The sequence below is a fragment of the Syngnathus scovelli genome, chromosome 13 (assembly GCF_024217435.2).
Source record: "Syngnathus scovelli strain Florida chromosome 13, RoL_Ssco_1.2, whole genome shotgun sequence".
Lineage (NCBI taxonomy): Eukaryota > Metazoa > Chordata > Actinopteri > Syngnathiformes > Syngnathidae > Syngnathus > Syngnathus scovelli.
This window is the reverse complement of record NC_090859.1, coordinates 12,186,992-12,205,051: the sequence shown is the minus strand read 5'-3', so window position 1 is coordinate 12,205,051 and position 18,060 is coordinate 12,186,992. Positions and strand designations below refer to the sequence as shown.

Sequence of the window (18,060 nt, the reverse complement as noted above, 5' to 3'; positions counted from 1 at the left end):
ACCCGAAAATGGATTTCAAATCCCACAGAGAACTGAGGATGTTTTTAAATTGCCTTGATCTTTCCTTTTCCTTCAAAACATGTTTTAACCGTGTAGGTCGCTCCATCTTACGTGCTATTATTAGCTTCCATTATGCTAAATATGCTAATTACGCAAATGGAGAATGTGAGATTACTGACGTATACCCGCTTAACTTTTTGAATTCTCAAACACGGGGAAAAAAAAACATCAGAATAAGCTTAAAGGGTGTATTTGCATTGCTAATAAAAGAAATACGTCTAAATTTCTTATGCCATACTTCGGAATTCCTCTGTGGTGGCGCACAATTAGCTCCATAGTCCTCCAGATAAAAGCTAGAGCAGCTCTACGGGAAGATAAAGGTCCTAATTAATGAAATAAATGCTTTTTCTTTGAATTGCCCAGATAAAATGCTTGTGAAATTCCTGACCCACATGCCACATTGGGGATCTCAAGGGATCTTCTTGCTGATGCGAGGAAAAATACAAAAACTTGAACCGTTTATCGGATTAGAACCGCCTCGCCTGAATAGCAGTCATCCAAAAGATGGCTTCATTTTCAACCTAGCTATGATAAATAAATATTCAGTATTTGGACAAAACATTTGTGGACATTCATTTTTTCTTATAATGGTACTGCAAGGCAAATAAAGGAAAAAACATTTATAACAAACATTGACAAAGCACACATGACGTCTTAAAATAAACAGCCAAGGTCGGATATACTCTGCTCTTCAAAAATATATATACACTTGAAAATGAAGCCTTTCACTTGTGCTAAAGAAACCATTTCAATGGTGGAGACCTCTCAATATAACCTTGTTATTATTGCTGTAATGCTTTTCAGCTCAGCTCATTTCACTGATGGTGGGGTTTTCATTTCTGACAATGCAATTCTTAGAATTGGGTCAAGAACTCACACACATGGTAGACAGTAATCTTATTTAAAAAAAAAAAAAAAAAAAAATATGCCCAGGAATAAAAATCCTTGAAACTTTGTGAGAGAGTTGTATAATGCTGAAAATAAATACATTCATAATAAGACACAAAAATCACAGTTCACATATCAAAACCAGCAATCTGAACTAAAGTTTTTAATATCGATTGTAATAATTTAAAAATCACATTGAGACTGGCCTATTTGTTTATTATTAATTAATGTAGTTTAGTGGTAAAACAGGTCGATGATTATCTAATGATCCAAATCGTTTCATTTAATAAAACACCTAAATTTGGGGAGTTGTAAAAACGGGAGACGCTGGCGTGTTTCTAGTAGACTGACAGCACCCCATCTGCGTTTTAGGGTCTCTTTATGGCTTGTCTATAAGAGAATTTATAGCTGATCACCTTACGGCTCTGTGGGGTCTTAACCAGGCTATCTTTCGGAACATTTACTCTTTTATGAGCTTAAAGTCTGCCTGCGGTTGTTGGGGAGAAAAGTCTGAGAAAGATTTGTGGAGGCTGCTTTGACTGCACAGTTGGTCACCAATGCCATCTTAAGATCCAAACACCCGGAGGACTTCAGACAATGAATTGATTAGCTTGTGGAGTTTTATCGTCAACATCACAGTGTAGTCGATGATATTTAGGATTGAGGGCGAGACAACGTTCTTCTCTCTAATCCACCCGAGTTGGCGCACAAAAGGTTTTAAACCCGAGAGACGTTATCGTATTTAGTTAAGGGATAAAAAATAAAAACTTGAGTCTAGGCAGTGACGCATTTCTTCAACTTTATTGACATTTTGGATCAGGAACAGAAAGACAAGGCCACACTAGCGCTGTTGGGAAATATAAAATTGATAGCTATAGATAGGTGCGTTCTAGAGCTGAAAAGTACGCGTGAATATCCTTCACAGAAGGAGTGTCACAACCTTTGGATAAATTCCAACATTAGGGAGTTGTAAAGGCAAATTTCATACGTGTGTGTGTGTGGGGGGGGGGAATCAAATGTAGACCTCAATGGGTTGCCGAACCACTATCTCATGTAGGGGGGGTGAAACGAGACTAGAGGCAATCTGACTCTCAAATAAAGATGAACCCAAGATAAACAAAAAAGAGCTCAGGGAGACGCCAGCCGAGTAATCCCCTGGAAATTGTTGAGTGTTATCGGTTATCAGGCTGGGGCCGAGATGTCTTCAGGAAGTGGGAGGTTGGAAAACCTTTGACGAGGCGAGCATGGCACGTACTTTTGCCATTAGATCCTGAACAGAGTGGACGGAAACAAAACAACTCGGTGAGGGAAAAGCCTTCCGATGGTTTGAATAGTCTCGGTAACGAAACGTTTCTGGAGCTGCTTTGAATCCTTGGAATCGTATTACAGAGCACTTTGCGTGCCGACGTGTTTCTACAGCTGTTTCGAGGTGAGGGTTTCTTCCAGCCAAACATACATTCTAGCTCTAACCCCTTCGATAGATGGCCACCATAGCCCCGGCAGTCACACCGTGTCTCTACTTTGCACTTTCATTTCCCTTCCTCCGGGGATGTGCTCGTTCACATCCCGGGAGTCGTTCGTTCACACATGGACAAATAACTAGCCCTGAGCTCTGGCTGAAAGAAGAGACGAATTAACAGCTGTAATCACAGAGGGGGGGGTGGTATTGTCATATCACATCACTCAAAAGGCTATTTCATTTCACTTTCTTCCCCCTAGTGACTGGAAATGTACACTATACACACACTTGTCAGTGATGTCTGGCGCTGACACGGTGCCTGTAAGCCACACTTTGTTCCTCCCAGTGTGAGAGCTTGATGTCAAGGTGCGCACGAGAGTCAGGCCACCAGACTCGGTTAGTCTGCCATAAAGAGCCGCCGCTCGCAGGCTTTTTATATTCTCATTCCTTATTCTGCTTGAGATGATCATTTCGCCTTGGCCTGCAGCCAGTGCCACCTTGACAGTTGTCAACCTTCTTGATCAGTTCCTGGAGGAACCTCGTGTGGCTGACTTCATTTATGTTAATTAGTGAGACCTACCCAGATGATATTAGCATGCAAGACAGACCCAATGTGCTCCCCATCAGGTACTTTGCCGTTAGCGTTACATTCAAGTTTTATTTTGATCCTAAAATGGCTTCCCTTAACTAGAATCCTACGGTGCGAAAAAAAAATGGTGACCATGAGGGATGTATCTTGCATTTACTTCTTTGGTACAGTCTTGTCTCTTTAATGAGGATCACGGAGAACCAAAACCGGGATGTACTTGGGCTTTGAGCAATAACCTCAAGAAGACGCGCTTTGAATTAGACCTTTGGCTAAAGACAATTAAAGCAAGCCGTCTTAAGACAAACGATTCAAAAAACTTGATTCGCCGATGTTTTGTTTTCTGTATATACCGCATACGAGAAATCGACAGCGGGGGAGGACGAGCGGACCAGAAAGCAACGAGGCTATTATAAAACGTTGAATTATTCAGAGCGTGTTTGTAAAACATCACAGGTGGGGGGGGTTTAAGTCGTAATAAGTAGCCGTGACTACAATCACTCGGCAGAGAACAGCGGGAGTGGACCAGCAAGTTGGCCGAACAAATGTGTTCTGCCTCCATCGGTAAAGCCCGAGACGTTTGCGAGGTTTTATAATCGGGTAGCGACATAAATGCCCAACTAACAAGCTACCCCCCCCCCTTACCATGCCGGCCGGGCATTCCAATTTATAGCTTTGTACAATCCCGCTCTACATTTTTCTTTCAGGAATGATATGTGTGCAGCGCATGCGATTATGGAAAGCAGCTTGATGAGCGCCGTAAATTTGACACGATGATGTTAAACAGGGCGGAGAGGAGAGAGACTTGACCAAGGTCAGAGTATATCTGGGTGAGTGAGAGCACGATTACACTGACTAATGTCTTGGGCTTTCGCAGAAGGACTACGGTGAACATCACACGCCGCGCGGACCCGGTGAGTCGACAGTTTGCGATTTACATTTTACACTTGGAATGTTCTGTTTTATTATTCGACATTATTTTTGGGGCATTTTAGTAGTGCATGACAAATGGTCATTATCATTACCGTATTTTCGGGAATATTTCAATCCTTGAGTTGACAGATGTGCTTTATGTATGGATGTCGGATTGAAGTTGAATAGTGTTTGGGGTATTTGATGATCTTATCAATCTTGTTATTTCTTTATGATGCATCTCAATTTGTTGAAGGCATGCATATTTCACAGATAACAGAATTATTCCTTATTCTGTATGGATTTTATAAAATGTGAGTGTAACAGCATAGATGACGAGATGGGGGGGGAAAAAAAGAAAAAAAAAAGAAAGACAATACCTGAGTAATTCTGGATTGAACAGCAGATACTATAGAAGAGGACACAGGCTCTTTCTCCTGAGAGGCACCCCTGCACGGAGACAAGAGGACAATCGGTGTTGGACAAAAAGCAGAGCGGAGAGCGAAAGTAAAAAACCCAATCGGGTTAACGGGGAGAGTCATACAAAATGTATGATCTGTTCTCAAAAGCTCAGAGCAACACAGAAATCTGAAACAGTCAAAAGAGTAGAAAGTGAAGTATCTACCTGAAGATGATCCATCCAACAGCTATCATATCAAAAGTGGTCAACATTACTCAGAATCTACAGATGAGAGAGGGGAGGAAGCAAGTGGGCTTACCTGGACTGAGCCAGGCTGGAGGCGGGGCTTGATGACGGTGACAAAGCTCGATGAGGTGATGGGTAAGGAGAAACGGAGGAACCTGCCGTCTTCTTGCTTCCTAACGACCGGGAGCTCTTGCTTTTTACAAGAGGAGACCTGCGTGAAATTATTGTGACAAATCGAGGGCTCTTAAACATTTTCAAGATAGACAGCAGTATTTCAACGAGGATGGGGTTTTTGTATGCTCAGCAGATTGCCGCTCTCTAAACTTATGCTTGCAAAAACTGCCGCTTCCAGTTTGCGTCAAAGTCTTGTTAGCATGTCGACAAAAGCGCACGAAACGCCGAAATGCGTAGTACACATAAAAACGGTCTGTCAAAGATTCCCATTATTTCAGGGAAACCTTGACAAAAAATATATATATATTAAAATTTAATATTGAACATGTGCTCGTGACAGTGCTCCCCACTCTCCAGAAAAAAGGAAGATGTCTGCCATTGCACCAAGGGCATATCTTCATAAATACTTCATGTAAGGCGCTATTATCGGCTTGACATTTGTAGATTCGTAGGGGGTGTTGTTGACAAGATACGACTGTTCCGTTTCCTGGTGAAACGGAGCTGAGGGGTTTTGGCACGAGTGATTTCATTCGATTGCTAGCCTTCCCTTATTTGTGAAAAAGGCAACACCATTTAGCAGCGAGAAACTTTCTTCAATTGACTTGCCAAAATGATGCTTTACGACTAATTCCATCTTTGTCAAGCTCGGTTGAAATGGACCAATCTGAAAACAGTTCAACCCAAAGGTTAATTATGCTAACTACGTCGATGACTCATGAGCCCATTACCTGCGCTACCATCACGGGCACTTTCTTTTTCTTCTATCCATTCCTTGCTTTTAAGCTGACAAAAGGAGACAACGCCAAGTGCTAAATTTCAAAGAAACCGTCGCCATGTCAACTTCTAGGAGGTCGACACACACGGCTAACACAATGAAAACCACTTTGCTGTAGCCAAGACACAATGCGTGTTACACTAAAGTGGGGATCATGAAGTAAATTTTGGGGCACAACTGTAAACCGGCGTTATGTTTCAAGGAAAGTGGACAGGTCCATTATGAGCGTAATTTACAATGTCTTTTTGGACTCGTCGAGAGTTGAAGCTGTTATTTTTCCACTTTTGCCACACTTAAGCCGCAGTTTGAAAAGACACGAACACGGAGCTCTTTTAAAATGAGTACGTACGGATTCAAAACTAAAACCAGATTCAGGTGACTATCGATTTTCAAATATCTATTCAATTGGCTTTTGTATGGTCCCCCTACCGTTTATACTCTTGTCGAATGGTATTTTGTTCTGATTGGCCTGTAATTCATGCGACGGACAATCTTTGTACAATTACTTTCCGAGATTCAATACCGACTGCCTGCCTTTTCCGAAAAAGGTTCAACTTTTTTCTTATCCTCAGACGAATACTCGACTGCAGCCTGACAGGCTGAAAAAAAAAAAATAGCACGCCCCCGTCTTATTTGTTTCAGGCTTTGAACGACATGCGCCATGCCATCTTTGCTCGGCTGATGAAAGCCACAATGGAAAGTTCCGCTGATTATCAAGCTGCCCGGCAGTGACAGAAGTGTATCAATGTCTTTAAATGAGCTACCCAAGGCCACATTTGTACAATGGATTGCTTCTATTGATTTACTGTTGATTTTAGCATAAAGCTCGTTTCCCCTTTGAATTAATTTGATGTGACAGTTACAAAGGCAAAGCAACGGGGGAGGGGGGGTTAGCGCAGACTCTCCAGAGTGTTTAATTACCTTTCACTCTTTAGATGTCAAACACAGTCAGTCAGTTTATCAAACCAAAGCTTCCGCGCGAGTAAACGTGTAGCAAAGCATTACTTTCAACGTCTGCAATCGTCTCGAAGCTTCTAAACGTGTCGCTGTCAGTCACAATGTAAACGGCGCTAGGCTCGAAAAAGATCTTTAGCGACATTTAGCTGTTCAAAATTGCAAGGCGGTTGGAGCTGGACGTCACTCACGCGGTTAATATTGACGTTTCATGATTACATGTCAATCTTGTGTTAGCTTAGCAATTAGTGTAGCTTCTCAATCTTCTCTTAATGACTAGTCATCATCCCTTCAGGGGAACAATACTTGTCAGAAGTGTGATGATTAATGCTCGGGCTCGTGACGTCACCTGGATGTGGAACGCTCCTTCGGCAGGCTGGAGCGCCGGCTGTGATGGTGGGACTCGCGATCCTTGACATCGTGTCGTCGTTCTGGTGACGGAGCCTCCCGGCCTCTTCTGCTTCGAGAGCGTGAGCGGGTTCTTGTCAGACACACAAACAAGAGCGTAAGCGAGAGCTCAAGAGGAATTCCTAGGTAACAAACTTACCGTGACCTCTGCGACCTCCTGTAGGCACTGGAAAGCGAGTGTTTGCTCTTTGGCCTTGACGAGGATCTGGAGCGTGACCTCCTTTTGTGTTTTTTCTTCTTTCTGTCTTTTTCTCTTTCCCTATCCCGATTTCTGTCTCTCTCCCGCTCTCGATCCCTGCGCCGCTCCCGATCACTGTCTCGGTGTCGGCTTTTTTTCGAGTCTTTGTCTGCGGCTCGGGATGGAGAACGGCGTGACGAGGACGCCGCCTCCTTGCCTCGACGGCTTCCTCGGCTTTCTGTGCGAGGCTTTTTGTCCGTGGTTGTTGCGGAGGATATTTGAGACAGCGGGAGATCAGACAGAAGAGAAAGGGCCTCTTGCATCTGAAAGGAGATTTGGGGGGGGGGGGGCATGTCAAGTCAGTGACAGAATGCTCCTTTCGAGTCAAAATTGAATTGAGCTGTTTTAGTAATTAGTCAAAAGACACACACACAAAAAAAAAGAGAATTTCCACTGACTGGATTTAACGGTCTCTTTGTCAATTTGACGTTAGGGAGAGGAATGGATTTGTTCGTGTCCAATCGATAACAGAGCCATCCATTGAACGAGATGCGAGAGATTAGCGCAAATGGCAGGCAGGGTCGAACTAATGTATGTGCAGAGTCTGACGTTCAGAGTCTTTTGGAGCCGTTCGTAAACAAGTGCAATTTCGAGCTCATCGGTTTCACCCATGATGAGATTCGTGTCAGTCTGGGGCAAGAACGGCTAACATCTTTTGTTTTTCATTTCATCTGTAAAACCAATGTTGACGCAAACAATATAACGCCGTCGGCAGGCCAAGCTGCTGAGTGCCTTTAATTACTCCGTCTACTTTCCATATTCAATTTCATTTCTCGCTAATGTGACCAGATTCACGCACATTGAGTACATCTACGCCGGAGAACGGATGATTCGCGCTGCTGTGCAAAATCTCGTCCGAGTTGAAATTTGTCAGGGTTACGGGATGACTTGGGGGAAAGTTGTCCAATCACTCCGTTTCAATCCCGCGCCAATCTTCATCGGTTAAAACGACGGTGGAAGCGGACGGAGCGTTAAACGAGGGAGCGGGTGAAGGACAACAGAAGGCGTGACGGGCCAAAAGCAGATGAAGGCAGGAGGCAAACGAGATAAAGGGTCTGCAAAGTGGAGTGCTGGCTGCATAGGACAATCAATAGCCATTTAAAAACAGTCAGGAAAGTCGGGAGAGGAATATTTATCACACCTTTCCGTTGGCGCGTTATCGCCAGTCGGTGCTAAGGCGGAGATAATGAAATGACAGGAAGCAAGGTTTGTTTAAAATTAGCTCTGACTTATGGAAAGCTTATCCTCAACACCGGCTAGTAGCGCCTCACCTGTTCGGCCGAGATAGACTAAAGTTCCAACCCTAGCAAAGAGGAACAATACTAAAACGAATGGCTGTGCGTAAAACCATTTTCTTGGTCAGAACTAATAAATCGCATCTTTGACCGTTTTTATAGAAAAGGCGCCTTTTCAACAAGTCGCTAAATGTTAGCCGGTTAATTGACACGGATTTTTTTTTTCCCTACGTGTGGCACTTTGGTAACAAAGGGGCATTATGTGAGAAGATTGACTCGCGCCGGCTCATTCAGGTACCAACAATTTGTTCCTTCAAGAATTGCTTATCCATGATTTCAGGGAAGGTTGGGGAGGTTAATAGTCCCGTTAAATTATGTACGAACATGAACACAATGACAATTACGGACGCTCTTTGATCAAACATTTATCTACCTCAAGCTGTGTGGATAAGTCGAGTTGGGCTCTCTTGGCCTCTGGCTCCCCCGTTAATGGGTTGCGGAGAGTTTGGAGGAATAGCGCTGCCTTCCTCTTCCTCTCCGCCTGCAGCTGTTTCTCTTTGGACTCTTTGGATGCCTGCGCCAGCTTCTCTCTGGCTGCAGCTGCTAGACGATGCTCCAGTTTTTGTTTGGCTGAGATGAAAAGGCAAAAAAACAGCACAGACATTTTAACAATAACGACTTTTTTCTTCTTCTTCTTTCCGCTGTTAAAGGCATTTTTGTTACATGTTGGCGAGGGAGAAAATAAAAAGTGACACTTTGAATGCAACCTTGCTGTACCAAAAAGGAATGACAAATAACGGGTAACAGGAGCCTTGTTAGGTGCTGCGAATAAACGCCGGGAGGAAAAGGTAAGAAAGTGAAAATAACCACAAAAAAAAGAAAATAATTTGGTTTGTTTTCCGCACCCAAAAAAAACAAAAATGGATGTTCCGGTTTTAATGATAAGAAACACCATGTTGTGGTGGCAGACAATCCGGTGCGATTTGAGACGGCGGAAACAAATAAAAGGAAGAAATCGGCATGTGGGAGGAGGTGTGGAGAAATCTGCATGACAATGGGGGTGGAATAAATTCACAGCTGGGAGAACTGAGAAAAGGAGTGACACAAACGATGTGCAACGGGCGAAAATGAGTCCAGACCGAAAGGGACAACGGAATCCCGAGTGGAAAAACAAGTGCTGGCCAGACCGAGCCATTCACCTTAAAACGCACAGATATTGCTAGAAAATACTTTCGGAATTGAGAGTACTTCTCACTGGAAAGCATTTTTGGCACTTGTGACTGTTTCCCAGCCCATCGATACAAATTAGCATTCAGCCGTCTGCCGCTGATTCTCCTGCTTCGCTATCTGATCAAGTTAGGCCGGCTGACCGACGGCCACTTTGCCGTACGACCGAGCAAATTCAATTAGCCATTTATAAGGCTTTTCAAGCCTCTCTCTCTCTCGTTTCACTTTTTTGAGACTTGTCCACTGAACCTTAAGCGGTCCAGTCGGCTCCCTCGATGCAGAAAACGTAGCAGACATTTGTCCGAATGGCCTGCGCGTTTGTCTTTCCAGTCTCTCGTTAGTAGGCGTCGTTATGATCTAGGGCAAGTTATTACTCCCTCGCTCAGCCCCTCGTTATCTAATAAATTCTAAAAACAGCCTGTTTAAATATGTACACTGTCTTCAGAGACAGTCAAATTATTCTCAGGCTGATAGCCCGAGCATTTCGTGCCTAGATGTTAAATGGTCAACATTTCAGAAAGTCTTTCGAGAATTCATGACGGCAAAATGAAATAAACCCATTTGAAAGGGTTTCTTTTTGATGTTACCTTGTTTGGCCTCCAGTTCTTGCAAACTGAGACACCTCTTCTCCTCCGGTGCGCTGACTGGTGGAGGCTCTTTTTCCACCGGTTCGGCGCTAACAACGACCACTTCTTGGATCCTCTCCCCTTCGAGCAACTGTAAACACACGTTTATTTGTTACGGTAAACGACTTCAAATTACACGGCATGAAGTGTAACATTTCTATAAAACGCAGGGAGGAAAAAAATAAAAATCTACCCACCTTGTCCTCATCCGAGTCGTCATCCAGCCGCACTCGGTTTTTCTCCAGTGACAGCATTTCATTTTCCTTTGACTTGATGGCAAAACAAATTGGTGCAAAAGAAGCTGGAACAGCAAAGAAACACGAGTGAAGCAGTATTTTGGATTTGGAAGAAACTTAATGCTTGCTGTGTCGGGTTGGTCATTCTCTTTGTGTTATTACCAACAGTGCAGATATTCATACTTGCTGGCCTGCAATGTGGCCTGTTGATAGCCTCTGTGAATTACTACCGTCATTTGCAAACACACATCAAGCTTTGGCAGACTCGGGATATTTTCAGCCGACTAGCGAGAAATAACTGTGTGTAGTATACCAAGCACCCGCCGACTTATGGAAATCAAAAAAAAAAAAAAATCCAATAAGCACAAGCCTATTCACCCAATGCTAAAAGGGAAATGACAAATACCTTTGTTCATTTTGGAATCGCTGGCAGACTCGTCGGAAAGGAGGTTCCCACCTTCAGCCATCTGAAAAATGGACAATGGTTGCAGTTACAAAATTGATTTGGAATTTCCATACGTGATGGGTATTCAATTTTATTACAGTAACATTGACTATGTGACTACGGGAAATACTATAAACAGTAAAGTGAGGGGGGGCAGTATTGAATCTGAAACTACGAAGAAAAAAAACTTTTTTGTACTAGGATGAGTCACAGCAAATCTCCCACAAACACCATTTACAGTATGTCGAGCAAAAGAAATGAATTAAAGATCCCGGAGTGCTTGAGAGAAATTGCCTCCAGCGCGGTGAGTGTCATGGTTGCAGGATGGTCCAAAGCATGACTCAGCATTCAGTCCGATGTTTGGGCCGCATAATAATTGCCTGTTGCAGCCTCCGAGAGGTTGAGTGTGTACGTGCGGTTGTCGGACAAGTAAGTTGGAGTGGGAGGGGGGGGGGGGGTCTTGTTGATTGTAGGAGGGCTACTTGGATTTTTAATGCTGGTGAGAGATTGACCGCTCTCTTCGGCATCTGTGTGAGGCCAGGAATGCTTGACAGAGTCGGTTGAAAAAGCTGAAAAGGGACTTCCAGGCAAATCCATACAGCAAAGGCAAGCAGTTGCATACCAAAAACTTGTAATACCTCTGACAAGCTTTTCCCTTCTTTCTGCATGAAGTAATTCTTCTTGTACTCATAATAGGGGTTGTACTGGTGCCAAGACTGCAGAAAGTCAAACCTAGACAGACGAACACAAGCCCGTTTGACAATGGCGTGGTCTTGGATGAAGTGCTTTTAATGAAAAGAGAAAAGTGCCACCACTTGCGAGACTCACCGCGGATCGTTCTTGGCACGGACGCTGGCTTCGAATTTGAGCCCGTTCCTGACGACGTACTCCGCCAGCTTGTCTATGACGGCCTGGATGTCCACCGGTGGGGGGATTATAGCGGGCGCCGCTGCCGCCGTGACGACTGGAGCTTCAGCCTTGAAATTGCTTTCAGGTGAAGCCAAAATGGTTCGACAAGTTAAACCTATTAGTGGCCTGCGTCCTTTTACGCGTCTCGTGACTCAGTGACACGTCTATAATCGCGGCAAGTGTCGCGATTCATTATAACGAGATTGACATGTTCTCAACGCAGTCAATCGTGCGCTACCTGATTCCCGGAATGCCAACGGGAGCAGCAGACGCGGTGACCTGAGAAGCTTGCGACGCCGCGTCGATGTTTCCCGAGATAGCCGGATGCGGGAATGCTCCGGAAGCGGTCGTGGGAGTCATCCCGGATGAGGTTACGCTGCTGTAGTAGGCGCTGGCGTCGACTCCTGGGGGAGGCGGGGCTACGCAGTACGTTCCATCGGGAAGCATATAATAGCCGTAGTAGACGGCAGAAGCGTTTGCTGGAAGAGGACAGAGTCAAATTGTGTCATCCAAATAGCGGTTTTATCATGGAGCTCAAAATATGAATCAAGCTTCAGCGTCATTTGAAGATTTACGGTTGCTCGGTAGACAGCGGAGAGCATGTGGCCGAGTGAGCAGCTGCATTCAAATTGCTCTCCTGAGAACAAGACATCAGTACGCTGCTTGCGTTCAGCCCTCGCAAGTAAAGCTAAGCCGAGGTGTTCATTATGAAGCCGTGATATTTTCACTGCCGCCGAGCCTCGCTTTGTTCCTTGCGCTTTATTGTTCGGCGGCATGTTTTTTTATTTTTTTAATACTTACGCAATGATGTGTAGTTACAAGAACTAATTTATATACCAAAAAAAAAAAGCAAGAAACTGCAAAAGGTGTCTCATCACGCTGGCGAGAATGAGGAGCAGGAGAAAGGAATTAACGGTCGGCGTTAACGAGGGCACGGCGATATGAACGCATTAGTCACTGAACTAGTTAACTTTCACGGCAAATCCAATTTTCTCTAATCAGAAAATGGGGAAAAAAAAAAAAAAAAAGCGACACCACATACCGTCATTACAAAAAAAATGTGAGATGAAGACTTTTATGGTGAGGAACAAAAAGGCTAAAAGGGATTCCGGCGGCGTGGTAAAATGGAAGACGTTCTCGGCTTACAAAGCGGTAAATTACTACTTTTTTCTCAAAATTACCCGGGCATGTGAATGCTCATAAATACTGTCACCAACATAAAAAGCGATTTGTCACAAAGTCGCTGTTGGTACTCGCTCGAGTATTTCATTCGGCGACAATATGGGGGGGAAAAAAACTTTTCGTTGTATTGCTTCACTCACGGTCCGCTGCGTACTGCGTCACTGCGGCGGGCGCGGCGGGATCGGGCGCTTCCTCTGCAACCGTTTGTACTGCCGCCAAGCCGTTTCTTTCCGCTCTCGCTTTACGCACCAACGCGGCAAGGGGATGGTCTGGGTCCATCACATGAAGAGGCTGCGAAAAAAAAAAAAAAGGTCACATCACTATATTTACATAATCCTCATTTGACTCTTCCATCAAGAAACTTCACCGAAGTCATTTACCTTCACCAGTTCCTCCAGCCGTGAGCATTTTTTAGGCGCAAACAAACTGGGGTGAAGGTAGTTGCCGTCCCCGTCGTCATCGGAATCGTCAGAATCGTTTTCTGCATCAAGAGCGGGCAAAGAAAATCCACACGGGCGTTTAGCCAAACGTTTGAGGTGTGTTGCCGGGTGGCAGAGTATCTCTCACCTTCGGTCTGCTCTGGTTTGTTATTGGAGGTCGCGTTGTAGCGACCTTCCTTCATGGTCTTCAAGATGTGTTTGTAATACGGGTTCAAGTAGTGGTCAAAGCGGAGAAAGTCGAACTGGGAGTTGCCGGATTGCTTGGCTTTCAGCACAATCTCAAACTGAGCGCCCTGCTGACTTACAAATGTGGCCGTCCGCTCGATGATGTTATGAGTTTTGATGGTGGCTGGCTAGGGGAAACAAATACACACAAAAAAAAAAAAAGGTCAACAAGACTTAATAGCAAGGACACAAGCTATTTTATCACCGAGGCATTTGCATGCAAGCGCTCCGACGCGCGTTGCCGTCATATAAATTCTCAACTCACACGGGGTGGAAATCAGCCGAACAAGAAATGCTTGATCATTAATTCATTATTGTTCCCCGTGTGCGCTTTCAATGATTAATCTTTGTCATTACCTAGAGAGCACATAGACGTGCAGAAATGTCTGAGCGGACGCTAATCTCAATGAAACCAAAGCTATCAGATACGATTAAAGACTGCGGCCAAAAAGATGCCAGGGTCAAACAATGCTAATCGATTATGGAGCTCAAGGCTGCTATTATATTTAGGACCTCAGATGACCCCGCACGCTCCAATTACAAAGTTGTGCATCTGGAAAATACAATGACGAAAAAAAATCATCATTTGAATAATATTATTATTAGACTGTTCATTGTAAATGTGGAAATTGATCTTTAATACTCACCAGTTCGACGTCAGGTGGGATCTCGAGTCCTTCGGGAGCAACAAATGGTTCTTCATTCTCTTCGGGCTCTGCCTCGGCTATGTGTTGGGGAAAATGTGCAAAATTTGAGTGTCACATATTGTATTAAAAACTGGATTAGAAGTTCTCGCTTTGTTTTCCGTAGGGACTGTGATTATGCTCAGTAGGTGACTTAAATGTAATCAGTCGAAAGTTGCAATAATGTTAAGTTGCATCATGAATTTTATACGACGTATAGCCACGAACGTTACAGGACTATTTACTACCATCTACTATTTAATATCCATTTATTTCATTGCACAGCAGGACCTTTATTGGAAGTCAAACGGTTGCTCGTTTAACCAGCATCTGTTTTGGTGGCCATGTTTTAGCGGCAAGAGGAGCGACAACTCCAGTGCGGTGACCGATGTTTGGAATAAATTGGGGTGAGAATTACACAACGTAAACACCATATGACATGTTTTGACAGATGACTGTTAATTATACAGGTATTAACCTTCAGACGCCAACCTGCAATTACCGGTGATGACAATTTAATGAATGTCATTATTAAAAGTGTGCGCCTATTTTTCTCTCCATCCATGTGTGAGCGCGACAATCGGCACAGGTGCCTCCCGATTTCTCACCGGCGCGCTTGTTCGCGTCCTCTTCCTCGGTCGGCTGGGAAGGGTCGTAGTATTCGGCGGTGTACTTGAAGGCCACGGCGTTGTAGGTGCCTTCGTCGGCAAGTGCCTCGCTCAGACGTTTGTACTCCTCCTCTGCAGAAAAAAAAAAGTCAAGCGTCATGTGACGTTATATTCCAATTATTGACACTTCACACTGACAAATACTCCAGAATAATATTATTTTGCTAAGAAATGAGAAATAAAAACCGAACAGGCATAAGCGGTTTGACCTGAAAGTTGCTTTTTTCCCAAATGAAATAATTTCATTAAAGGACAAAATTCCCACTAAAAGTATCTCCAGCGCTCTTTAGTGGGACAGCTGGGTAATAACCGGAATAAATGGGAGTCAAACTCCCAAACTCAAGGGCAGGACAGTCTTAAGAGATGAAAACGTATAGATGAGCGTGGCTGGCATCAATCGTGAGCAAAGTCATTCTGTCCTGTCCGTTTGGGGATAAGCCACCATATTTCACTCAATATGGTGGCTTATTAATTTCATTAAGAGAGTCAGGATGTCTTCCAGGAGGGTGCTTTGTCATCCAAATACGCCATTCCGTGACAATGTCAAATGAATCAGAAGAGAGTATTCCAGCGGTTCCTGTAGAAACGGCCTCGGAGCAAAATGGCAATTTCGATCGCAAAACGATTAATCGTTCGTCCCGCAAGCTCCACTCGCTCGTTGTAGCCATGCTTACCTTGTCTCGCCTCTTCCTCCATCAGGTCGGTCCGAAAAGCCAGATATCGTTCTTCGTCGCAGAGCGCCTCGATTCTGGCTTCTTCCTCCGACAGCTGGTAGGATGTGTTCCACGACCCACTGTCATACTCTGAAAGGTCATGTAAGTGACCGCGCCCATCGTATCTGTTGAATGAAAAGACGCATTAGCCAGGGAGAAATTGACAAACCCGCTTATCTACATTAATTGCCTACTTACCAGGGGCGGGTGGTTTATAACACCCCTAGCTACTTATGAAATATTCTGGCGGTCTGAGTGCGCTTGGAGAATGTTAGGATCTTGTCTGAAGGCTAACAATTAAATGAAAACCAAAGACCCTACATCGAAATCAAAGCAATTAAAGCAACCCCTTACCTTACAGGGTTTCCACCCCCTGTAACACTCATCAATACTTTTACATCTGTAAAGAGAATTACATTCACACAAACCCGGGGTACATAAATACCTATCCGTAAGAACGCAAACGGACGACATTTTCCTGGGTTCGTCCCTCTACTCCATCGTTGCGCTTTCTTCAGGGAAGACAAAGAAACGGGGGTGCTGAGGTTGGCATTCGGGGTTTTGTCGGGACCCCTTTTTGCCTACCTTGCTGGGGAAAGAACTGGGTTATGTGATTTAAGACATACATACAAAAAGGCTGTACAAGATGAAACAACTTGGGCCACTGCAGGTCAAGGTGATTCAAAAGAAAGGTTAGTGTGTGTTGCCTTGGAGGTAGGACATGCTCACGGAGAGGTATTTTAGGCAGAATTTAATTGGGAAAAGAACAAACAAATGAAAACAATCACAGTTTTCACTACATCAGAGTCAATTAGAAGTTAACATTTCCAGAGGAATTCCAATTCCAACATGCCAAATGCAAAGCCCAAATGATCGTAATGCATTAGATTACTAAAAGTTTGACCTCTTTGTTTGGGTTAACAATTCAAATAAATTAACGGCTAAATGACGTGATGTTTGTAAGCTAGCAAAGAACAAATGCGGGGTTTTTACACATCAACATGTTACTCTGGAAATGTCGTTTTCCTTGTTTTCAACGTCCCGTTACACATGGAGTAAACATTTTCAACAGTTTCAGGCATCCCACTCGGGCTTCTGCAAAACTAACTGCAACCAGTTCCGTCAACTTTGAAACAGGCTAACGGATAGGCTAGATGGTTAGCATAGGGTTTCGGTGAAAGTGTTCAACCGACCTATCAATCATGATGCGCTTGTCCCCCATCCATGGGATAAGATGTTTTCCATGTTCGTGGTAAAGAGCCTTTTCGTCGTCTCGGAACACTTTACAGGCGTAGCCGAACACCAAAAGGTCGGCGTATTTTTCACTGTCACTCGCATCCGTCGCCGGTTTGTTGTTTGGATCCTTCTTTGACGTCCCGCGACGAAACATTTCCGAATCGATGTAAAAAAAAAAATACGCTAATGTGCGTATCGAAATAGTACTTAAAAAGAAAATAAAAGACTCGTAGATGTTAAGCTAATATGTGGTTCAGATAGCACGGCTACAAAATGCTAGGTACCGTTGGTCGCCATCTTGAAACGTAGTGTGTTTTTTTTCAACAATCTTTATTGATATAGAAGATAGCAACAAAACACACCCCGGACGTTAAAACGTGTATAAAAAAAACAAATAAAGGTTAAATATAAAAGAAAACAGATACAATGTAAACACATTTATGATTTGATCATATTATAAAGTTCGTAAAAAATATTTTCACAGCTTTCTGGACACAATGTCAAAAATAAAATCAACAAGTTGGTTTCTCATGAATAAAATTGGTTATCTGAATACAGAATTTTGCTAAAATAATAAGATTTATTAAATAATATTGGAATGTAGCCTTTTATTCAGAATTTGATTCGGCCCAGTGAAGCAATTGAGTCCCGTTGAATGCCATGAAATGCAAAATAATTATAGCATTTGTATTTTTAAATACATATATTTGTAAATTGTGCGGCACGATTCCTCACAAACAACTATTAAGCTTGTATGTATAAATGTTCCTGTTCATATATGAGGAAAATGTGCGAGTGAGAAATAAGCATAAAACAAATTCATAAATTACAAAATACAAAAACTGAATAAACTGAATAAACGCACACCATTTACTGTCTCATTCAGTGAGGAAACACATCATGCTAATTCAAGGTTATATAATAAAGCTGTGCATCCTCCACTGTCAAAAATGGAGCAATGTAACTCTTTTATCTCCCCTTCTATTATTTATTAGCTCAGCTCGTGCTTTGTTAAAAAAAAAAAAAAAAGTAGTGTGAAAACAAGATGCGAAGAGACTCAAAGACCGCCTGGCTTATTCAAATGCACAGCTACAGTTTGCCCACAGCTATAACCAGGACAAATGACATACTGTAT

General features: G+C 43.5%; 1 protein-coding gene across 2 annotated transcripts; it reads right to left on the bottom strand.

Moving 5' to 3' along the window:
• Nucleotides 1–1,733: 1,733 nt before the first annotated feature.
• On the bottom strand, nucleotides 1,734–17,249 carry sfswap (splicing factor SWAP). 2 transcript variants are annotated; one of them, XM_068652797.1, is made up of 19 exons: nucleotides 16,883–17,249; nucleotides 15,651–15,814; nucleotides 14,917–15,048; nucleotides 14,273–14,349; nucleotides 13,528–13,753; nucleotides 13,341–13,441; nucleotides 13,101–13,251; nucleotides 12,017–12,257; nucleotides 11,698–11,874; nucleotides 11,508–11,601; nucleotides 10,831–10,891; nucleotides 10,386–10,489; nucleotides 10,150–10,279; nucleotides 8,769–8,965; nucleotides 7,002–7,363; nucleotides 6,804–6,935; nucleotides 4,625–4,762; nucleotides 4,286–4,355; nucleotides 1,734–2,218 (listed from the first exon to the last, which is right to left on the bottom strand). In XM_068652797.1, the coding sequence occupies exons 1-19, from the start codon at nucleotides 17,077–17,079 to the stop codon at nucleotides 2,153–2,155; spliced, it is 2,820 nt and encodes a 939-aa protein (XP_068508898.1). In that variant the 5' UTR covers nucleotides 17,080–17,249; the 3' UTR covers nucleotides 1,734–2,152. The 2 variants fall into 2 exon arrangements, with proteins under 2 accessions (XP_068508898.1, XP_049593657.1); XM_049737700.2 differs by having other exon boundaries at nucleotides 11,698–11,856.
• Between the last annotated feature and the right edge of the window lie 811 nt (nucleotides 17,250–18,060).